Source organism: Poecilia latipinna, unplaced genomic scaffold, assembly GCF_001443285.1.
Source record: "Poecilia latipinna isolate Pla-1442-1.1 unplaced genomic scaffold, P_latipinna-1.0 Scaffold1360, whole genome shotgun sequence".
NCBI lineage: Eukaryota > Metazoa > Chordata > Actinopteri > Cyprinodontiformes > Poeciliidae > Poecilia > Poecilia latipinna.
In genome coordinates, this window is record NW_015113976.1 from 122521 (window position 1) to 146613 (window position 24093).

At 40.6% G+C, this 24093-nt stretch overlaps 2 protein-coding genes across 4 annotated transcripts in view; one reads left to right on the forward strand and one right to left on the reverse strand.

Annotated features, from left to right (window-relative positions):
- The first annotated feature begins 1104 nt into the window (after positions 1 to 1104).
- Positions 1105 to 18505, forward strand: LOC106962003 (phosphatidylinositol 4,5-bisphosphate 3-kinase catalytic subunit alpha isoform-like). The gene is made up of 28 exons (XM_015056139.1): positions 1105 to 1446; positions 3577 to 3705; positions 3984 to 4087; positions 4173 to 4335; positions 4408 to 4617; positions 4791 to 4858; positions 6058 to 6186; positions 6501 to 6554; positions 6632 to 6741; positions 6823 to 6964; positions 8564 to 8649; positions 8740 to 8845; positions 8926 to 9078; positions 9391 to 9522; positions 9673 to 9797; positions 10778 to 10859; positions 12374 to 12538; positions 12613 to 12716; positions 12830 to 12929; positions 13668 to 13739; positions 13825 to 13931; positions 14050 to 14171; positions 14279 to 14357; positions 14428 to 14598; positions 14757 to 14874; positions 14950 to 15101; positions 15189 to 15337; positions 15955 to 18505. The coding sequence occupies exons 2-28, from the start codon at positions 3621 to 3623 to the stop codon at positions 16077 to 16079; spliced, it is 3213 nt and encodes a 1070-aa protein (XP_014911625.1). The 5' UTR covers positions 1105 to 1446; positions 3577 to 3620; the 3' UTR covers positions 16080 to 18505.
- A 754-nt stretch (positions 18506 to 19259) lies between these two features.
- The window catches only part of LOC106962005 (Fc receptor-like protein 5), a 29554-nt gene continuing 24720 nt past the window's right edge, over positions 19260 to 24093 (reverse strand). For 2 of the 3 annotated variants that reach the window (XM_015056142.1, XM_015056141.1), the window contains 10 exons: positions 23827 to 24049; positions 23157 to 23420; positions 22443 to 22688; positions 22177 to 22302; positions 21957 to 21972; positions 21786 to 21877; positions 20501 to 20551; positions 20355 to 20417; positions 20195 to 20272; positions 19260 to 19734 (listed from right to left, as the gene is read on the reverse strand). In XM_015056142.1, the coding sequence (XP_014911628.1) occupies positions 20214 to 20272; positions 20355 to 20417; positions 20501 to 20551; positions 21786 to 21877; positions 21957 to 21972; positions 22177 to 22302; positions 22443 to 22688; positions 23157 to 23420; positions 23827 to 24049 (1140 nt within the window). In that variant the 3' untranslated portion in view covers positions 19260 to 19734; positions 20195 to 20213. The remainder of the gene's footprint in view (positions 19735 to 20194; positions 20273 to 20354; positions 20418 to 20500; positions 20552 to 21785; positions 21878 to 21956; positions 21973 to 22176; positions 22303 to 22442; positions 22689 to 23156; positions 23421 to 23826; positions 24050 to 24093) is intronic. The other variant, XM_015056140.1, reaches the window with a different exon arrangement.

Below are 24093 nucleotides of genomic sequence, written 5' to 3' on the forward strand. Positions count from 1 at the left end.
TAGTTTTGACCTGTGGTGCTTTGTGACATCAACAGCTGTGACATAACCACTCTCATTGCATGCTGGGATATGGCACTCATCAGAATCATCAGGACAGAGCACAGAGAAAGGAGGCACTGTAATCTGTAATCCAGAAAGCTCTGCCCCCGATCACGATACAGAAACTCAAACAAATCGAATCTGGAAAACGCAGATTAAGATTCAATCTGTGTGTGTTTCTCCTACTGGGAAAGGACATGTAGCCATGGCAACTGGAAAGATGTGCCGAATATTTAAAACTTGCTCAGCTTTAAAAAGAAAACAAAGAGCCTGGACATCTAGTTAAAGTTTGGTTCACTTCACTTTCTCCAGAACTCTTCAGAAGAACTTTAGGAGCCTCAAGATGAGTTCTTTATTTTTATTTTTATTTATTTATTTATTTCCGTTAGTTAGCATGTCACTCTTTATCTACATGAATGGTTGTTAATATTTAGTTGAAACAAGCTACTCCTTTCATAAAAAAAGAACTCTTTATAGGAACTAAAGGATTTGAACCAGAACAGAGAGGAACATGTGGCATTGTTCATTCAAAGGTGATTTGATGCATGTTCATTGAAACAATAAAACAGTTGTGCATGGCTGGCTGGATTTAAGGAGAATGGAGCTAATAATAAAAAAATAAATAAGAAAAACAACTTCTTTGTTTTCTTTTTTGTTTGTTTGGTTTATGTATTATCCTCTGGTAAAACTTAAAATTTATTGTTTAACAATTAATGTACATATGATTATTTAAAAAAAACCACACACACACTTTGTGATTTATTTAGGAATAAAACAGGAAAGGAACATGTCCGACTGACTAATCAGTCAACTGATAAAACTTCCTCTGAATAATTTCACACTGAATACAAATTGAAACGCTGGTCTGATTTGGAAATTGTACTTATTTATTATTTTTTATTATTATAATTTATATATATTTTTTAAGACATCAAGCTCTAGTTGTAAGACATCGCTCCTCCTAATCTAAACACGGCGAGCGCTCTTCTATCTTTGAGGGGCTGCTGGCCCTTTAAGATAGGGAGAGGACAGGATGAGCCCATACCTCACCCCCCACGCCCCCCCCCCCCCACCCCCCAACCCTTCACCCACCCTCCTCCTCCTCAAACACATTGTTCTGAGGCTGCCGGCGAGAAACCGGTTCCCTCCCGCTACTGCTGGTCAACCAGCGGAGCCGCTGACAGACAGACTGATACACCGTTTGACGGAGCGATTGGCAGGTAAAGCGACGGGCTAACAGAAACGCGCCCGCCCGGCGTGTCTCACCGGCGGCGCATCTCTTTGTGCGGGTCCAACAGTTCACAGAAGTGGAGACAAAGACAGAGGGCAGGCTGGCGAACCGACACGCGGACACGGCGACGCTATGAGCGAAGTCACGCGCCATGGGAGCGGAGGACGAGCGCTCAGGTGAATGATAGGCTTACACGCGCGAGCAGAACAAAGACAGCCCGGCTGTCATGTCTCCGCCGTCCGTGAGTCCGTCTCCATCCTCGCGGATGCTGCGCTGCTGTTGTCATGGTAACCATCTCACAGTCTGAGGTCACGATGAAGAAGTGGTAGGGGGAGATAGGGACGTCATTTTTAAAGTGTATTTATTTACGTGTTTATTCTGTCCGTCTGTGTTTCCTGTTTGCTGTTTACCTGTAAGCAAACACGTGACATCACCAAACTGTCAGTCAGTCATGCGGCGACAAATTCCGCAGGTAGTCTAATAGTCACGTGACGTTTCTTCTTACGTCAGTAGGTTAGCTTTATTGTTGAAGTATTCAGCTTTTTCTAAAGAAAAAAAAAGATACGTTTACAATTAATGTCATTTGTCCAACCTTACTTATTTATATGAATTATTTATTAATATAAAACACATTTTGTATGACATTTTTTAAAGTTGCAACCTCATTCTAAGCTGGTATTCTGGTTAATGTTCGACATTTGTTTCAAACAGTGTCATTTTATATGAAACTTTAGTTTTATTTACCACTTTTCCATCAAAATATAAGTGATAGGAATAAGTTTAATTTTAATTTTTCTTTTTTCTATTTCATGGTGTTTTCTGCCATTCATGCTTTGCTTTAAGTCTTTTCAGGAAAGAAAAATAAACATACAAAGAGCTCAGTTTTTATTTGCGTTGTTGATGACATCTTGCTTGTTGGTTTTAAATATCAAATTGTAAACAAGGCTTCTGTGTGAGGACCTGTTCTCTTTTAAATCAGCTGGTCAACAGGAAGAGTGTGTAGGAAGGAAGCAGACTTCCTCTCACATAGACACACACACACACACACACACACACACACACACACACACACATACAGCTGCTTTTGTTTCGCTGTGTGTGTTTCTGAGTGTGTATTAGTCTCTAAGTGTGCATGTGTGTGCGTGTGTGTCCTACTTCCTTCCTTTGTTTGACGGCTTCATCCTAAAAAAACACAAAGAGTTGAGACAATAAGGCATGCTGATATGTTTTGAGAGGGGTGGATGTCGAGGACAAGTGCAGAATAAAAGAGAAATTTAAAAAAAAAATTAAAAACACGAGGAATAAACAAAGCAAAAACACCAGAAAGGGTCAACAAAAACAACCAGCAAAAACAGATTGACTATGTTTGTTTCAGAAAACAGAACCTAAACATGCGCCTAAAGATGAAAAAAAATCATTTATACTTTATTGTATAGTGTTTAATATTTTTTCCCCTTTATTTGAATGTTTTTCATTATGGATTGAAAGGTCCACTTTTTCTATCGTTGACAGTCATATTTAAAACGCACCAAACTCAGAGCAAATAGCAAAGGGAAGTTGAGTAATAAACTTGTGCAACGTTGAGCGGTTTCTCACAAACCAAGCAGGAAGTCTGACCTGGTTTTGACGGTTTACTAATGATCCTCTTTATCAGCTGTGGGGAATGAATCCGCAGTGTTTAAAGTCCTGTACACATGATTCAAGTCGAATTTACCCAAATCAATGAAATCCTGTCGAAGAAAGATCTGAACTGCAGGCAGGTGAAAAAGAGTGTAGTTTCCCTAAAGTCATACAGATTAAGTGAGATCATGTGTTATTTTTTTATTTGATCTCTTAATGGTTGCATGTCTTATAGAACTAGGCTTTTTTTACGTATTCACTTTCTGTCAGTAAACTGTGTTTCTGTTGTTAATTTGTGGTTTTATTGTGAAATATGCACTTTTTGTTTTTTGCTATACTTCTCTGGATGGAGAATCCTGACTGGGTGGAAGGATTACTCATTTTCCTGAGTGGAAACAGAGCCTTAAAAACACATTTTTGCTCTTCCTTTTACACACTGTGTCATGTTGGAAACAAGCTTCAGCATATTTCACTGAGATTTTGCGTCACAGAGACGCAAAATCTTTCAAATTGGAAAGAAAATAATGCAGGGATTTTCCTTTTTGTCTTTTTTTAACAAATGAAAACATCGGTTGAAACACATTTTGCTGTTTCTGAATGAGCTTTTATCTAAGTGTGTTTAATGTCACACCATAAAACTCTGAAGTAAAACCACAGTACATGTCTGTCTGTGCCCGTCTGTCCAGGTAGCCCAGTGCTGAGGTGTGGCAGCTGGTGATTGGTGGTTACCATGGTGCCCAGGCCGTCGTCCGGGGAGCTATGGGGGCTCCATCTGATGCCCCCACGGATCCTGGTGGACTGCTGCCTCCCCAATGGTGATATTCTGTTTAACATTAAGTTTATATTGTTTTTACAGTGTGTGACACGTTTTTGCGCCTCAAACATGAAAATAAACTTGAATCATCTAATTGTATATTTGAATCTGATCTGTAGTTTTGTGTTTCTTCAGTGTCTGTTTCCTGTAGTCACTGTAGTCTTACTGCACTATTTTTTTTTTTTTTTTTTTTTTTTTTTTTTTTTGGTTTTATGCATTTTTGCTTTTGTTCTTTTGTTCTTTGCTTGCTTGTGGTTAATCTTTGTATTTGCTCACCAGGGATGATGGTGAGCCTGGAGTGTCTCAGAGAAACTCCTCTCATCAGCATAAAGCAGCAGCTCTTCATCGAGGCCAGGAAGTATCCTCTCTACCACCTGCTGCAGGTACGCCATCTTCTTCTCTCTCTGCACACCCTCCACTTCACCCGTGACGGATTAACGCTCTCGCTTCTGCTCTCTAATTGGTTAGGAGGAGTCCTGCTACATCTTTGTGGGCGTGACCCAGGAGGCTGAGAGGGAGGAGTTTTACGATGAGACGCGGAGGTTGTGCGACCTGCGACTGTTTCACCCCATCCTGAAGGTCATCGAACCGCTGGGGAACCGAGAGGAGAAGATCCTAAACCGAGAGATCGGTAGGACCGGCCCCTCCTTTCTCTGTGACATCATCGCTCGACCTCCAAACTGACACTCTGTGTCCCGTTCAGGCTTCGCTATTGGGATGCCGGTGTGTGAGTTTGAGATGATGAAGGACCCAGAGGTTCAGGACTTCCGCCGCTCCATACTGAGCGTGTGCAGAGAGGCCATGGAGGAGAGAGAGGGCGGTGGAGCACACACCCAGGCGCTCTATGTTTACCCCCCCAACGTGGAGTCCAGTCCTCATCTGCCGCAACATATCTATAGCAAGCTGGACAAAGGTGCTGAACCGCTTCTTCTGCTGGGTTTTGGATCCAATTGGAGCCTTGACCTGGGTTCTGTTGCTGTCTCACTTCCCTTTGAACTGATTTTTGCACCCATGTTTGTTTCTCCGTAACTCTCTGCTACCGTCTCTCTGATCTGAACTGAGTGACGTGTTGATGTCATTTTGCAGGACGGCTCATAGTGACCATCTGGGTGATTATGTCTCCATCAAACTCCAAGCAGAAATACACCTTAAAGGTACATCTGGTGAATTATGTATTCATTTCTTGTGTGAAACAGTTTTGTTGTTTTGATTTTTTTTACTAGAAATGCACCAACAGATCAGTTGTTAAAAATAATTGTCGACTATGGCAAGCTGAAAATTCTGATTGGTGAACGCACCAAAAGTGAGCACTAAAACTTTGCACCAACAATCTGGAGTTAAGCTGTTTCTAAGTGAAGAAGAGTCAAACTTAATAGTTTTTTTTTTTTTTTTTTTTAAATGGAAAGTGCATCACATGTCTCAACACGTCTGTGGTTCACAGATAGAGCCAGACTGACAAGAGATAACAGGAAGGTTAAGTGTATTAAGGCAAACATTTTCTTTTTTTTAACATTTTTGAGCTTTAAATCTCTGTGTTATGGAAATGTTGACAACTTATTGTAAATCACATAGTTAAACATCTTTATTCTCCTGGAATGCCACCTCAGTGTTAGTGATAATCTCTTGCTAGCCATGCTAATCTCTGATCATGCTAGATGCTAACTAGCGTTTAAATCTGACATTTTAATAACATCGTGGTTTACAATTATTGCTCTCACAGATGCAGAGTGATGTCTACTATAAAGACATTGTGACTGCTCATTACATAAAATAAAATGATGTTCTGAATGCTGATGGACCTTCTACAGTTTATTTTAAATAAATATTTATCAGCTAAATCTGGTATTATTTTAAAGATTTACCAAAAACAAAGATTGTAAATCTACTGAAATTCTCATAGTCAAGTTTTTTTTCTTTTTTTTTTTTTTTTTTAGTTTCTGAAATTATGCAATGGTTTGCTGGAATTTAAGTAATGTATAATTCAGTCAAGACAGCTTAAAGGCTTATTTTAAATAAAAAATAAATGCTTGACGTCTCAGAGGAAGCTGGGTAATTTGATGCCATCTCACTTCCTTCTAGACTCCACCGTGGTGGAGAAGTGGTGAAGCAGGGAAGTAATGTGGTCCAAACAATTGTCAGTTCAAATTCTGGGCCAATCGGTGCAGGAAATGTTCACAATAATAAACATTTGCTTGGTAGGATTTGGATGCTCTGATATCATACCTGCTCTGTAACATCTGAGCATCTTGACTTCATCACAGTTTGTTTTAGTGCATCTTTAACCAGACGTTTAGAAAGAAGAGAGTTCAACCGGATCGTTTTAGGACCTTCCATGTTACGTTTTTTTGTCCAGGTTAGCCACGACAGTTTACCCGAGCAGCTAATCGCCGAGTCCATCAGGAAGAAGAGCCGATCAATGCACCTGTCCCCTCAGCAGCTCCGCCTCTGCGTGCAGGAGTACCAGGGCCAGTACATCCTTAAGGTACACCTGCCCGTCCCGCCTGTCTCTTGTCAGCTGTCTGTCATTCTACCTGCCCACATGTCTGTTCATCCCCCTGCCTACCAGCACACCTGTCTGACTCTCCATCCACCTGTCAGTCAGGGTCCAGGAGAACCAGGACTAGTACATCCTGAAGGTACACCTGGTTGTCTGACCCGCCCATTTATTAACCTCTAGACATTTCTGTCTCACATCTCCGACTGTCTCACCTGTTTTGCGTCTCTTCGTCCAATTTGTCTCTCTGTCGACCGAGTCTGTGCGACTTACAGGTGTCTGTCTCTCTGTGTGTCCCTCAGGTGTGCGGCTGTGACGAGTACCTGTTGGAAAATTTCCCCCTCAGTCAGTATAAGGTAATCAGTTCAACATTTTCGTGACCGTTTTTCTGTGGTTGTCCCGATTTTTACCTGTCCTCCCTCGATGTCTGCAGTACATCCGCTCTTGCATCATCGTCGGACGTCTTCCTCACCTAATGCTCGTGTCCAAAGACAGCCTCTATTCTCAGCTTCCAGCCTCGGGTTTCGTCACTCCTTCCTACAGGTAGGTGTTATTTGGAATACGTAACGGGAACAGATGCAGGTGTGCTGCAGGTGTGAGGTTGACGCAGTGTGCGTGTTTTAGTCGGAGGACGCCCCAGCCGTCTCCCTGTCCAGGAGGAGGTGATGGATCTCCTCCTCGCTCCCTCTGGGCCTTTAACACTCTGCTCAGGGTGCGACTGCTCTGCGCCACCTACGTCAACGTCAACATCCGGGACATTGACAAGGTGCCCATCCACTGACCGGTGTCCATTAACCTATCCTCTCCACCCGTCTTCTTCTTTCCTTCTACGCTCAAAGTCTATTTTTAGAAATCAAAGTCAACATTTAGAACATGAACAAAGTTTGAGTCAACACCATTTCCTTGTTCTCTGTTTGTCTGTTGTTATCCTCCTTTCTCTCTCTGTGTGTGTCAAAATGTGGGGCATTAGTAAGATTTGTTTCATTTGTTTTTTTCACTGTTCTTTGTCTGTCTGTCCTCAGCATCCTTTCAACCTATTTTCATCTCATCATCATACGTTCTCCTCAGTGTAAACCCACTGCCAGAAAATCATAAATCAGTGCCACAGTATATGCCTGATTTATGTCTGCAGATCTGCAGTAAAGCAGATCATGCTAAAGACAAGCTAAAAAAAAATTCGGGAAACAGATGCAAGTAATAGACTCTCACTTGTCTTCGATCCAAAGACAGCAGGTGATCAAAGAGAGAGAGAAAAATGTCCTCTCTGCCACTTTCAGCTTCTAATGGGATCAATGCACGCCTTAAAACTGGGAGATAAAAGCTTTTCTTATGTTTTGGATAATATTTATACATCTATAAGGGATGTGGATGCTCTTAATGCACAGCAACAGAGAAGTACTGTCAAAAGACAGTGAAACAAATCAAAGTAATAAAGTAAAACCAACTAATCTTTGGTTTCAGTTTTGGGATGACTGGTTGAGCCTTCCCAATGCTAGAAGTCAAGTTCCTTCTTAGTAGTTGGCACAAAACATGCAGGAAATTATTTATTTTCTGTCAATTACCCCCAGTACATAAAAATGTGCTCAAAACAAAAGGTTTGTGATATTAATTTAAAATTATCTTATTTTTAGAGAAATTTGTTGCATAAATATCAGGCAGACATCCCTGGATGTGTGGATGAATAAGGGTTTTGCAGAACAAGCACACGCTGGTATTTCCTCTAGTTTATTTTATTTTTAATAATAAAGATTAGGTTAAATTTTTTTCTAAACTGTCCATGAATAAATGAATGTTAACAAAGTATTCCAGAACAAAGAGACACAATTTGCTCAGTGGTGTAGTTAAAGTAACAGAGCTTCCTTCTGATTGCAGTCTGGACATCCAGACTCTGGGTTGCACTCGTTCAGGATTATTTTTGCCATTTAGACCATTAACACACAGATATCATCTAAATCTTTGTGAATCACCTTGAACCTTTCCTTTCTGTGTCCACACTCTCTAAAAAAACAAAAAACAAATCCTGTCCTCAGTTTTAAATCTGTCCTCCGCTGTGTGTCCTTCCTCTGTCTCCTCAGGTTGTCTTTGTGTCTTTCCTCTCATGTTCTCGTCACATGTGATCACTCACAGTCAAGGTACTTTGAACATGTGAAGCTCAGTGTTGTGATTCTGCGCCTTCTTGTCTCCTAGCAGTAGTTGTGAGTCTGTGTGTTACAGTGAGCAGTGTCTCCGTAGAGGTTAAACTGTGAAGACACTGCCATTATTACACTGAACATAGGGGTGTATATATATATACATATAAAACCACTGTGTGTTTCTGACATTTGGAGGTTGTTCTCACCTGACCTGTGTGTTTGTCTGTGCGTAGATCTACGTGAGGACGGGTATCTATCACGGGGGAGAGCCGCTGTGTGAAAACGTAAACACCCAGAGGGTTCCCTGCTCCAACCCCAGGTAACACACCCCATCATGCTCCAGCAAACGCTGAAAAACACACTCTGAACACCTGCTATTAGCCATCTGACTCTGCGCACCTGTGTCCAGGTGGAACGAGTGGCTGACCTACGACATTTACCTGGCCGACCTTCCTCGCTCGGCAAGACTTTGCCTGTCCATCTGCTCTGTGAAGGGAAGGAAAGGAGCCAAGGAGGTAGGAGCTCATGGTGAGAGGCTAACTACTTATTTAGTCATTGATCTGACTGACCTTCCTCTCTCCGTCTCCTCTTGTAGGAGCACTGCCCTCTGGCCTGGGGGAACGTCAGCCTGTTTGACTACATGGACATCCTCGTCTCTGGGAAGGTGGCTCTGAGTCTCTGGCCCGTCCCTCACGGCCTTGAAGACCTGCTGAACCCCATCGGAGTGGCCGGCTCAAACCCCAACAAGGTAACCGTGTTGGTCGGCTTTCAGGTCATTGAGCTGATTGTCTGATCAGTTAATAATCAGTGTCTAAACCAGGGGTCACCAACTCCAGTCCTTGAGGGCTACCATCCTGCAACTTTTAGATTCACCTCTGCTCCAAAATGTCTGAATTCCCTCACCAGCATTCATTCCTCTCTGCAATAGGCTGGAAACAAGCAGTTTATTTGATCAGAGACGCATCTAAAAGTTACAGGATGGTAGCCCTCGAGGACTGGAGTTGGTGACCCCTGGTCTAAACAGTGACTTGGTCAACGGTTCGGGTGTTGTGATCTGCAGGAGACCCCTTGTGTGGAGCTGGAGTTCTCACGATTCAACCAGACAGTCGTGTTTCCTGATGAGCAGCAGATTGAAGAACATGCAAACTGGACCATCAGCAGAGAGCTGGGCTACAACTACTGCCACGGACTGGTAACTCACAGACCGACCTGTGTGGACAGAACTTAGAGAGTTTGTATGAAATTTGATCTGTGATTTATTAGATCATGCTGCCAAACGTCCGGTGCTCTCTGTGTCTTTCTCCTTCATGTAAACCTGATTGTTTCCATCCTCTCGTCTCAGAGTAGCCGTCTGGCCTGCGACAGCAGCGTTTCAGCCGCCGATGCAGAGCAGCTTCGCTCTCTTTGCTCCAGAGATCCTCTGTATGAGCTTTCAGAGCAGGAGAAAGACTTCCTCTGGAGACACAGGTGGGAGTTTTATGTCTAGATGCAGGTAAGATGGCTGAGATAATAGAAATGTACTTTAAGGACTGTCACCATCATCACTATTTGTGTCCCTTCTTTTACGTTCCATTCTGATTTTAACCTCGGATTTTGTAGGAAAGATTTGTTATTTTTAAAGCAACATATGTTGCAATATATAAAATTCTGCTTTGATGCTGAAATGGTTCAACTGAGTTTTGCCAAGAAGACCATTAATAACATCTCATACCATCACCAAGCTTTGCTGCTGGGCTTGAACAGTCTGGATGTGTCTTTTCATTGTTGGTCCAGGGTGAATCAGCATTTCATTTATGTTAAAACAAAGAAAAACCCTGCAACTAATGCAAGAATAATCTATGTTTCTAAACTGTGAAAAGTCTATGCTTTGCTCTGTAATGCCAAACAAAGAGTTTACAGCAGTAATGTGTCTATGTGGTTGTATCAGCATGGCACCAAAGGAGAAATTCAGATAGTAGTTGTCCAGCTGAAGTCCAGCTGTGTTTAGGTGTTGAAATTTCTCCAGAACGGGAGATATCTAGACGGATTGGGGTCAAGCTCACAAAAGTGCAGGCTCTTTTGAGGTAAAAAAAAAAAAATCTGAGAAAAATGGATTTCTGACCCGAATGACGTTTCCCTCCCAACCCCGTCTTCAAAACAAACAAAATGGGTGTAAGAAAATGTTATTCATGCCGCTGTCGTTTTAACGATATCAACAAATGTTTGCAGAAGTTATAACATTATAGATTCATTATAGTTGTCAGATATCATCACTTGTTCTAATACTTTACATAAAAAAAGTAGCAGAAATTCATCGGTTTTTCCTTTTTTCATTGCAGCTTTTTTTTCTGGTTTACTGCTTTATATATATGTACGTGTGATATACCTGTTGCTGCTTCCTGCTCTGATTACTGTATTGTCTGTCTCTACCTGCCCATGTCTCCCTGCCTCTGTCTGTCTCTCTACAGACATTATTGTTTAAACATCCCAGAGTCTCTGCCTAAGCTGCTTCTGTCAGTCAAATGGAACTCCAGAGACGAAGTGTCGCAGGTATAAACTCATTGTCGCGATCCGGGAGTTTCCTCCACATCCGGACTGCGATGTGTTCAATTACTTAACAAAAGCGAGCGCAATTTGAGAGAGGAGTCAGGAGTCGTGCTGCAGCTGCTCAGCCAAACACAGCTCTGACTCGAGGCACATGGCCAGCTTCCACTCGGTCACAGCAGCCAAGTGGAAACGAAGCCATCAATGCCCTTCCTGTGACTGAATAACTCAGTGGTTTGAGAAAAGAGCAGACATAAATAACAAGATTTATACTCAGTGTTGGACTTTTGTTTTCGTTCCGGTTTGAAATCTGAGTCAGCGTTAATTATTTTTCTTTTCAGTGAAGCAGCTCAAGGGGGGTAGAGTAGCCATAAATTGAAAGGTGCAATAAAAGCAATCATAGAAGTACAATTTGTACTACTGACTCACTTGTTATGCAAGCAAATGTAACTGAGTAAATGTAGCTAATTGATACCCTCATCCCTTTTTAGCAGCACCTAAGTGTTGGAGATTTCACTTAGGTAGTAAAGGGGCAGTATTATGTTAAATCAAGCTTTTGAGCTTTACATTCTCTCATCAAAAACATACCTGGAGTGTTGCCGCGATTCTTTCATGCACGTTTGAGAAATCCTTTTATCTCCCCTGGCAACCATTCAGCTGTGTTAAATGCCTGACTGGCCTGAGCGCCGTCTTTCAGACGAAGCTCCTCCTCAGAGCTGCAGTGTCCGAGGTTCCTCCCCGACTCATCAGCTCCTTCAGACTAGCCAGCAGCAATTAGCAAACCCCTGGCGGAACTGTGCAACAGCTGAGCTCGTTATACGAGCCACTTCAATGCTGGTAAAAATGTCAAAGCATTGGTGGGGAAGAGCTGTTGTGATGACTTCCTGAAGGCAGAGTTTCAGAAGGAGCAGGACTTTCTTAAAGAGACGGAGACCCAATTTTAAGGTGTTAAATTACAGAGTCAAATTTCTTTGTAGTCATGTTTGATATAGACATCATATTTATAAGAGATGAAGGTAACATAGTTATTTGATTGTGCTGTAAAATGATTTTAAGGTTTTACAGAGCATGCCAAAATGGTTCACATCCTTTTATGTTACAACCACAACTTAGTATTTAATTGAGTTTTATGTGATGGTTTTATGCCCACGCTAACTCTGGATTAGCTCCAGATAGAACAATTAGTTGTGTGGTCCAAAACTCTGGCCAAGTCTGGAAGAGTGGCAAGAAGAGAGCCATGGCTGAATGAGACCAAAATTGAAACTTTTGTCCTAAATGTGAGGCAGAAATTATTCATCCGCACAACGTGAACAAATTTCCAAAATGAAACATGGTGGCGGCATCATTATGCAATGATGATACGTTTCTTCAGCAGAGAGAGAAGCTGGTCAGTGTTGATGGGAAAATGAAAGGAGATCATCATAAATATTCACACGTCCTTTCTCAAACATGAAAAAGGCATAATTCCCCCAAACCATTTGTTTTGACTAAAGCCCAACATATCTCCTCGTCTTCCTCAGATGTACTGTTTACTGAAGGAATGGCCTCTGATGGAGCCAGAGTCCGCTCTGGAGCTGCTGGACTGTAACTTTCCCGATCCGATAGTCCGAGAGTTTGCGCTGCGCTGTCTGGTGCAGGGCTTGACGGATGACAAGTTGTCACAGTATCTGCTGCAGCTCGTTCAGGTGAGCTGAAACTCTCACTTCGGTCGCGCTCTTTATTCAAAATGCAAATGCAAACCTGGTCCCTGGGTCCGCAGGTGTTAAAATACGAGATGTACTTGGACAATCCTCTGGCTCGATTTCTCATCAAGAAAGCTCTGACCAATCAGAGGATAGGACACTTCTTCTTCTGGCATCTGAAGTCAGTGTAAATCTCCTCTTGCTAACCTGTGCAGAAGTGTAATAAATATATGAGCTAGCTGCCTTTTCATTCAGTTTGACGAGCATTTGATTTGACAAGGAGTCTTTTCACAGGTCAGAAATGCACAATAAGACCGTTTCCAGAAGGTTTGGTCTTCTGCTGGAGGCTTTCTGCAGAGCCTGCGGCATGTACCTGAAACACTTGAACAGACAGGTGAGCATTCAGACACAAGTTAGCTCTCAAACATCTTGACTGGCCACATTTGTGTTCGTGTGAATTGGCTTTCAATTACCAGGGTAGTACCTGGTTACCAGAGTTGGGTTCACTAGTATTTTGGGAATTAAAAGGTTCACATCCAGAAAGTCCCCAAAGCTGTAGCCAGATGGAAGATGCTGATAATGTTTGGGTGGTTCAGAAAAACAGCAGGTCATAGTAGAATTTCAGGAGTTATAACACTTTTGTCTAAAGTCTCAAAAGGAACCCCTTCCTTAAACAACCTCTTGTTGTTCATAAATAATGAATGAAGGCTCCCATGTCCCACACACGTTAGCTTTCATAAATTAAGCTGCAATCGCTGAAACACAGGAAGCACGAAGCAGAGCTCAGTGGAGGCCATTGTGTGTTAAAGGCAAGGATTTATGAGCTTGAAATGTTCAGGATTTCTCCTGTCCAAAAGTTGTAATGATAAAAAACAAAAATGTGTGTAAATCTCTCCAGTGGGGATGGGAGGGGTCCTGCAAATTTGTAAGGATGATAATTTCCCCCTTTGGTGGCATCATTGAAATCAATGATGGATTTCACTTTGAAGGATACAGTGAACTTAAGATATGGGCAGAGACAGTTTTACAGACCCTCATCCTCTTGTGTTGTACTGGGTCTGGTTAAATGTGCTGCTTTGATACAGGATTTACAAATAGAGTTTGGTGATTCAGAAATGAAACATGTTTGCAGGTGGAGGCCATGGATAAACTGGTGAATCTGACGGACACACTGAAGCAGGAGAAGAAGGACGAGACTCAGAAGGTATGAAAACAAAAACCAGCGTGTTCTTTTGTTTAATTCCTGTGCCTGGCTGTTGACGTGTCACTGTGCTTTTATTGCTGGGAAGACTCAGATGAAGTTCTTGGTTGAACACATGTCACGTCCAGACTACATGGAGTCTCTGCAAGGATTTGTCTCTCCACTAAACCCAGTTCACCAGCTGGGAAACCTCAGGTAACAAACTAATTAATCTACCAACTACCCAAGCCACAAAATGCAAAGAGAACCTCAAACTCTTCCATTGTCCAACCAACCAAATAGACAAATGTAAGACAAATTGTTACACTTGCAGGCTGGAGGAGTGCAGGATCATGTCCTCGGCGAAGCGCCCCCTATGGCTAAACTGGGAGAATCCCGACATAATGTCCGAGCTACTTTTCACCAACAATGAGATCATCTTCAAGAACGGCGATGGTAACTACCTCATTGCTGCTCTCAGCATCGGTTTCACTGCCACATGAGCTGAAAGTGGAGCCGTTGGGACATTTCCGGTAACGTAGCCTGTTCTGTTTCCATTGCAGATCTGCGTCAAGACATGCTGACACTGCAGATCATTAAGATCATGGAGAACATCTGGCAGAACCAAGGCCTGGACCTGCGGTGAGAGCCGGTGGCGTCATCGGAGGAAGTGACATCAGTGACGCGCATGACCATGTTTTGTGTGTTGCAGAATGCTGCCGTACGGCTGCCTGTCCATCGGTGACCGTGTGGGTCTCATTGAGGTGGTGAAGAACAGCTATACCATCATGCAGATTCAGTGCAAAGGAGGCCTGAAGGGGGCGCTGCAGTTCAACTCCAACACTCTTCACCACTGGATCAAAGACAAGAACCACGGAGAGGCGTCAGTACTCCTCCATCTGATTGTAGATCTGTCCTTTGAACTGTATGCGTCTGTGACCTGCTCCATCTGGCTGTTCTGGATGAACTCTTTCCAACTGTTTGTTAGTTCTCCATATGTGTATCAATCCTTTCGACTCACTTGTTTTACCTGTCTCGTAGGTACGATCGGGCCATCGACCTGTTCACCAGATCCTGTGCAGGCTATTGCGTTGCCACATTCATCCTGGGAATTGGAGACCGACACAACTCCAACATCATGGTGAAGGAGAACGGACAGGTGAACCTCTTCTTCCTCCTCTTCACTTCGTCCTCCCATAGCTCACCACGCTGACTCTTACTCCTCTCCCTTCAGCTGTTCCACATCGACTTCGGTCACTTCCTAGATCACAAGAAGAAGAAGTTTGGCTACAAAAGGGAGCGTGTACCTTTCGTCCTGACTCAGGACTTTCTCATCGTCATCAGTAAAGGCATTCAGGAATCGACGAAGACAAAGGAGTTTGAGAGGTCTCGTCCGGTCCTCATCTGTCTGCAGCTGCTTCTGCTGTCTGTCTCAGAGCCTGTCTCATCCGTGTTTACCCGTCTGTGGTGCAGGTTCCAGGAGATGTGCTACAAAGCTTACCTGGCCATCCGGCAGCACGCCAGCCTCTTCATCAACCTCTTCTCTCTCATGCTGGGCTGCGGCATGCCTGAACTGCAGAGTTTTGATGACATCGCCTACCTTAGGAAGACCCTCGCATTAGGTAAAAATGGAGGATAGATTTGTGAAAAGAGAAGACAGGAAGAGTAATGAGAGAAACAGAGGTTAAAAGTGAGCGTATCAGAAGAGGAAAGTAGAAAAAATGAAGGTCGAACACAAGTGTTACAAAATATGCAAATGTGGCATTTGGAAAAATCTTGAATGGTTCAGTTCTGGACTCAGCTGGTGACCAAAGCAACCTGAATAACCCGGCATGTACAGGGACAACTTGGACTGAGAACCAGGCCGCCTCAAATTTCCTGAGATTGACAGATCAGGGACAAACTATTGGAGCTGGTCCAGGTGGTGGGTTGATGATGAAATTGTGGAAAGTAGATTTTTTGACCAATCAGGATGACCTCCCACACTAGTTTAGCTAGAGTTGTGATGATGTTGGTAGAATAGAAGAAATGTCTTCCAGGACTCAGACTAATGAAGGAATCCTAAGGCGTGCTTGGGCTACGTTTTGAGTAACTTTGACAAGGACCTTGTTGAAGGTCATTAGGTCAGATTTTTTGTTCTAATGGCTAATGATATAAACAGAGAACTGAACAGATAAGTGTAAAAACAAAACAACTTTTACAAAAAAAAAATATATGCACTGTGTTTTCTTTCTCCCAGAAAAGAGCCAGCAGGAGGCGCTGGAGTACTTCACAAAACAGATGAATGATGCTCATCACGGGGGATGGAGCACCAAGATGGACTGGATCTTCCACACCATCCGACACATGCCCAACGAACACTGACACACAGAAAACACTGCACACACCAGCACACCAGACACACACCATAACACATGACCGCATAGCATAAAGTTCTTCAGACACACACACATCAGACAGTGATATAAATCATATGAATCCAAATATGCAACCCATCAGACACAGGTAGCAAACACACACACACACAGATTTATACAAACGCAAACATCTAAAGCACACGTGTGCTTGTTTTCTGCACTAATCTGGTGATGATAAGGATGATGATGGATTTGCTGAAGGCAAGTTGTTTGCATCACCTCTTAATGATGTTGGGAGAGTTGCCATAGAAACGCCAATCTCTCAGGTGCAGAGGTCAGAGAGGTTTGTGAAGGTGCCAAAGGCATGCGGAGGTAGAGAAAGTGACGGCGATGATGTCAACCAGTCTTCAACGTGATGCAACAGTCAGCCAGCCGGCTCTGCTCCTGCAGCTGCAAACTGAGTGAGACTCTTTTAGAGTAGCAAACATTTAAACAGAATTTTATGAACCAACTGCAGCTTTACTGATACGTGAGAGGGTGAACACTGTGGTCACTGTGAAAGCAATAACAAAAACCTCTGATAACAAATCAGTACTTTGATGATGACAATCAAGGAGTTCTGACAGAGAAGAAGGCGGAGCCGAGTCTTGTGCCGTGAAGCAGCTTCGATAAAGAAACTTTAAATTTGTCTGGCTGAACCAAATCCAAACATCATAACGTAAGACAGATTACAGCCCATTAGGAAGCTGGCTTTTATTTTGTCAAGTCAGCACAAAACCGATGTTAGCTGGAAGTAGTGAACCAGTCACAATCGTGGAGAAACGTTTTATTCTGTTTCGTAATTTCCAGATGTCAAACATTTTACCAGTAAACATAAGTTAGGTCAAAGATACTTGTTAGGAATAACCTGGCTCTAAAGTGTTTTAGCTTACATGATTTTTTTCTAAATTTATATAATTTTTAAAAGTTATTAACAGTATGACACTGTCATGGTGCATTCTGTCCCCATACACTCATTTTTTCAGAAATATTTTGAGAATTAATTAAAGAACCTTAACTAAAGGTAAGTCCTGACACTTGAAAAGTCATCAGGAACTAGCAAAGTCGTCGCTTTAAGATGTGTTGATCTCTAATCTAGTAACCCGATCTAGCATTTCCAGAATTAGTTACCATGGTGATAAACCCAGATAAGAAGAACCGGCTTACTTTACAACGCCACTAATCCTGCTTCATGGTGCAGGCCTCAGATCGGCTGTGGGCGGAGTCAAAGTGGAGTATGTAAACATTTCATATATCGTATTTATGTTTATGTATCTGCTACTTAAACAAGTATTATCCATTTCTTGTTGACATCTCTTCAATCTCTTGGCATGTGGATTTACGTTGATAATTTATAAGACGTGCGTTAACATTTTTTTTGACGTACACTCATGCCTTATTAGAAAAACAGCTAAATTTGGAATCATGTAGCACTTCTATTGTACAATTCCAGCTAAAAGTGTGAGCGTTAAAAGTCCCTCTCATAAAAGTTTACTTCTCATAACACCTGCTTGATTTTCTCCTCAAATAGTCAGAAGAGTTCAGAGGTTTTACTGACAAGCACATACAGCAAAGTACAAAATATTTCCCAATGAGTAAAACACCAAATTATTTCAGGTAAATCCTGAAATAACGGATGGAAACTAACTCATCAAATCATTTTACTAGGCCGTTACAGTGTCTTATATTTGGTGACACACACTGCCTAGCCAAATAACTTGCTCACGTTTTTATAGTGGTTCAAGGAGAACCGAATATAATCTGAGCATAAAGTTAGAAATTTATTCCCAGACAAGATGATAAATGGTGCGTTTTCTTTCTCCCCATCCATACAAGATTACAGATTAATGCGACCCTTTGATAAAGTCTTTTTAAACTCTCTTATGGTATGTGATGACCAAAGCTAAACATGGTCAGATGTACAAATTTGATTGTGACATGTTTGGGCCAGTAGTTGTATATTTGATAAAAGTGAAGCCCAGTTTTTTGCTTTTCTTTCTGTTTTGTTATGTTTTGCGACAAATTCCCACTCATCTCCATCAACCTGTGGACCACCTCCAATAAAATCTATAAAACGGCCAAATTTTTTATTTGAAGAAAAAGGTAAATAACTTCATTTAACAACCAAAACCATCAAGTTTTTTTTTCTCAGATTCTTGACAATTTTACCTTCAATATGCAGTTTTATTTATTAATTTTTGATGTTCAATATTTTCTAAACATCATACACATCTTGCTTACTTCAACGTTCAAACGTATTAGGTTATCACATCACTGTGTTAGAGTGAAAATGATTAACAGATCCAGCAGGATTTGAATTGCACTTGTTTGTTTTTTGTACAGATGACTTTTGTTGTGAATAAAGCACTGTCTAAATAAAGTTAATTGAACTGATTTAAAGTGTTGTGTAGTTTTATAAAACAAATCAGTAAAAAGTATTAGACCATTTGATTGACTTCAGTACTTTGACTTCCTATTTGAGCATCCTATCTGAATTTACTGTTCAGTATTTCAGCATTTGAATTATTTTCAGAAGATGACTTGATCCTGGAATAATGATACAAAATGAAATGGACCATTCTTGAAAGAAAAAAAAGTATTTTTGCAGATTTTTTTATGTAAAATATATGCCAAACGAATATTTAATGTATGTATTTTAGCAACCAATCACATGCTTTTAGCAGCTGAAAATGAACTACTGCTGCTTTTTTTTTTTTTGTTTTTGCTTTTGCAGATTGGGAGGAACTAATTTAAATTAGTTTGTTAGAAGTAAAACAGCTGTGAAATGTTATTAAATAAAGTCTGTGGCACTTTATTGTAAAATAAAGTTATTAATAAAATCTGGTGAGATTAAACCCTCAATCAGATGACTGACAACATTAAACCGTTCAGAAAAATCCCAACTATATCACTTCCTTCATGTATTCAAACTTAATTATACGGATTTTGACGGATCTTTCTTCACAATACGTTTGATTGGAGACACATGGCTTAGAAAAACTATAAATGCATTACATTTTAACTGTAAGGCTGACTACGCAATCACTGTTAAGTTGGATGACTGATGTATGTACATAAAGTGCTACACTAGAAATGTGATGCAGTAGCAAATGAAAACACGACAGCATGAAAAGACAAATTATTCAAATATGAAAACACTAATTTTATCAAAATTTGAAAAAGAAAGAGAGCTTACAGTAACAACTAATACATTTAAACACGTTGCGAAACAAAACTACAAAAAAATCCACACGTTTCACATTTTCTTTCTTTGCTGCATTGTGCGACAAAACACATTTACATCCAAGTCTTCAAAGAGTTAAAGAAAAACTATCAGCTCAAAGAAAGGCTGCTCTACTTTAAATTTTACATCAGTAAATATGAATCAAAGAATTTAAGAAAACACATTTCAGCACTTGCAGTAATTTCATAAAACAGCTTCCTTAAAAGACTCCTACACAGGAACATGTGGAAAAAGTGGGATTTTGAAGGACGTGATGAGCTTGAACTCATGATAACTTCTAGAAGAGTCCGTCACATCGTGTATCTGACGTGGCAGTTTTGTTATCCTGACCTGGTTTCAGAATAAAATACTGAGTCTGCTGCTGCAGGACTCCTCCGGTCTGGAAATGAAAAGATGATCTGTGTCAAACTTTTAGCTTCAGAATGAAAATGGTGAATCAGGAATCTGAAACCTTTCAACAGATTCGTCATTGTACAACTTTTAAAGATAAAAAACGCTTGACCTTGACGAATAAAGATGAATGCACACATATTCTTAACCTTTCATTTTCCTTTTGGATTTATTGTACTTATTTCATCTCAGCTAAGCAAGCGGCCAGCATGAGACTCATGAACTGTATGCATGACCGAACCTTGGTAACTGTAACCAACTCAACTAAACTCCTGATTGAAATCTGGAACAGAAAACATCTCGGCAAGCATTTGTTCAGCTCAAACCCAACTTTCACTTTTGTATTAAATGGCGCCCAAATCGATATGACGACAGTAAACCTTAAATTGCTGTTATGATTTCGCTTTTCCTACATCACAGCATAGAATATCTGTGAAATCAAATATTACCTTTCAGTTTGTTCTCGTTCTACTCCTGCAACTTCACTTCAGAGTAAACGGCGCTCTCCTCTGCTTCCCGAGGCCTCCCTGTTGGGATGGTCACAGCAACGACAGGAAGGTTAAAACCGCTCAGTCGTTTTTCTCCTGTTGCACATTAATTGGGACTCACTCGTTCTGTCGACGTCTTTCAGTTCAATGTGAGAGTACGTGACATCTCTGGGTTCATCTGCAGCTGAAACGTTTCACGGTTTTAGATGAGCTACGGCGGATCAAAGTTAACTTTTGCATCTGTTGTGTTTCAAGGATGTACTTCACCATTTCCTGTCGCTTCAGAGGACTTGACTGACGCATAGAGGTTGGTGTTATCTGCAGTAAAAGAGGGGAAACGTTCTTTTTGGCGCTTTCTTCTTTTTATGTGGATAATACTTAAAAAAAAACACATTTCTGTAACACATTTTAGAGGGGAATTGGTAGAACAAGTGGAATTTAGTGGCTAAATGTAATTCAGCAAGTTTTGTTAAAACTTTTGCAGCCGTCACCAAGTCTAGTCATAATACTGTCAGTCAAACATCATCAGTCTAATCTACTTCTGCTGTTTCTGGAAGAAAAACATGGTGAATTTGTACCAGTAGAAGTAGTTGAGCAATAAAAAAATAAAAAATAAAAACTCAACAGTCGTGACATGCATGCTACTGAGGAAGCCTTTATCTAAAGAAGAAAACAGCAAATGTTGTGCAACGTTGGTCAAAATAGCTCATTCCAAATATGGTTCACTATGGCTAAAATGTTAATGGGAGAGATAAAAATGAACATAAGTGAGATAAACGGCTTCTCTGCTACAGTTGCGTAAGCGATAACTGGTAGAGACAAACATGCTGTTTCCGAGGAAAAAAAATAGAAGAGCAGATGTGGAAACAATAGTTTCAAAATGTAACATTACCACACATTCAAAGAAAACTAGCTCGATGTTTTCATCTCTTATTACAGTAAATGTTTGAGTTTGTGAGGAGAAATGCACACCGCTGTTTTTTTTTTTTATTTTGAGCAGTGCAGCATTTCCTTTTTCTCAAGAAAAAGAGCAGGAACAAATCTGAGTTACTGCATCCGTCTACTCACTCTTTAAAGAACATTTTCTTAAAATATGGATCTTCTCCCGGGAAACCAACTAGATAAGATGAACTTCAGCATTTTTCTTTTTACCATTTTAAAAGTGGTCAAACACGCGGCCACTGCAATGCCTGCTGATGGCTGCAAACTTCAACCACTGAGCTTCACTGCGACTTTCTGGAGGACATGTATTCAAATTTTAGTTGGCATGTTTACATTTCACACTTATGTGGATCAGTAAAAAGAGCCACAATCAATTTAAGGTACATTTTTTAAAGTGTATCATCAAAAGCAGAGTGAAAATGCAGCATTAAAAAACGCAAAATTAATGACATTCATGCAAATCGTGATTGTATGGAAATTTCTCACTGGCATCGTCGTCAAATTTTATTAAACTTGAATGAAAAAGACGCTTAAAAACCATCATTATCAATGACATCATAATTAGACGTAACAAATCTCAATGACTAAACACAAACATTGAAGCTCTGACCTTGAGGAGGAGATCTGTAGTCATTATCTTCAGTGTTGTTGACTCCATGGTTGGTGTTTGAGGTTTGACCTCTGCCCTCTGCCTGCTTCGATCTGAAACATCAGACATGCAATTAAATTGATGACAGTTTGAAAATTGTAGATTTTAAAGGAAATAAACTGCTGCACTGACCTGATGCACCATAAACCTGTGAAAATATATTTTATATCACATTATTCCATGTTTTTTATTTATAAGCAACAATGTGTATTAAGTAACAGTTATTTAAGTTCATTATCTAAATTCCACATTTAGGAATTGAGGCTAATTTGCATCTGCAGTCATATCTCTCACATCATCTTTCTTAAAAAAATGGATCAATAATATATTTCAGGAAAAAAAATGGCGTCACCTTTGGACCGTCTGCAGCACCACAACAAGAGCAGGAGAATAATGAGAATAAAGAGAACGACTCCAACAACTGGTCCAACGATCAACATGACAGGAAATGAAGAGCTGACAGGACTGGATACAGTTACTGGAAATAAGAAACATTAAAAAGGAATGAAAGTGGAAAAACATCTGCATCACACCCTCAAAAAGATCTAAAATCTTCTCCCCAAACAACTAAATGGATTCACCAAAGAAGACACCTGAAGTCTTTAAAATCCTCCTCACCTCTAACAGACATCCAGCTCCTTGGTGAATCTTTTCCTGAATGTTGACATTTGTAGAAACCTTCATCTGACTTTGACACTGCAGAGATCTTCAGCTCCTCTCTGCTGTCATTATGGAGGAGTTTATCATTATGATAGAAAAACACATTGGAGAGAAGTTGTTGTGTTTTATCTCTGCAGCTCAGAGTAACAGGATCTCCTTCAGTCACAGGATGAACAGGACTCAGCAGGATTATATTATTAATGTCTGTACAACAGATAAAATTACATTTCAGGCATTAGTTTCAAAGTTGGAGATGTATGTCATTGAGGAAAGATTTTACATTTACATAAATCAGAACATATTTTGATTTCAGACAAATTATTTGTAGTGAATGTTTAAAAAAGTGACCTCTAAATAATCACTTACACACAAATGATCTTGTGCATTTAAAACAACTGAATTTGACGTCATGAAGTAAAACACAGAACCTCCAGTTTTAGAAAGAATCCATATGTTGGAAGAAAATGTCTACATGCAATAATCAAAATCATCATTTGATTTTATGTTATGATTCTTACTTTTCGAAAAGTTAAATTGTATTTTTGTTGGAGAGAAAAATGAGTAATTCATAAATATTGTGTTTTACAATGAAGAAGATATAAGAAACATTCTGCACTGTATAAATATTAAATATAAAAATCTGAAAGAAAAAGTTTATAAATCACAACCCACCATGTGCAGTGATGTTCACTGCATTGCTGATCTCTCCTGATCCAGACTCACACCAGTAAACTCCTCTACGAAGCAGGAAGATGTCGATACATGTAGATCCAGTCATTCTCCCCCAGTTGGAGCAGTCTGACAGATCTCCTCTTTCTGTAACCCTCTTCACTCTCCACTCAGCAGAGTTTCCCTCACAGCTCAGAGTCACAGATTCAGAGCTGAAGTGTTGAACTCTGTCAGGATTCACTGAGAGAGAAGCTGCTGGATGAGGATCTGGAAAATAAATATAGAAACATCCAAATCATCTATGGCTTTATTTATTGTCTTTAGTTTCAAATATACATTTTATCAAAGCAATAAATTAATCAAACAAAATGTCTTCAACAAAAACTTTGTCTCAAAAGACAAACTGCAGTTCATTAGTGATTTTGGTCAGAGGGGTGTTGTTGTCAAATACACCAAAACTTTTACTTTTCACTTTATCATTTTATGTTTTTATTGTGCTTTGGATAAATTCAACAATATATGACATCCAAGATAAAACTTTAACATTTCTTTTTTACAGTGATAATGAATCCAACAACTTTAAATTACTGTTAAGGATAAAGTTCTTGGATCAGTAGAAATAATGTAAAAACATTTTTTTACTCACTGAGTGGAGACACACAGATAAACTGACCTGCTGACCAGACAAAAGTTGGATCTCTGTATTTTAGTTCTCCACTTCCTGCTTGACACACATAACCTGCTGTGTTATTGAGTCCATGAACAATGTAGACGTTCTCATCAGTCCCATTGGAGCTGCCAGGCAGCAGCTCATAGTTGTAACCGTAGAAGATGTTTGATGGATCAGGAACAGCTTTATACCAGAAGAACCTGGTTCCTGCAGGTGGATGTTGAACCTCACAGCTCAGAGTCACTGAGGCTCCAGGACTCAGCCATGATG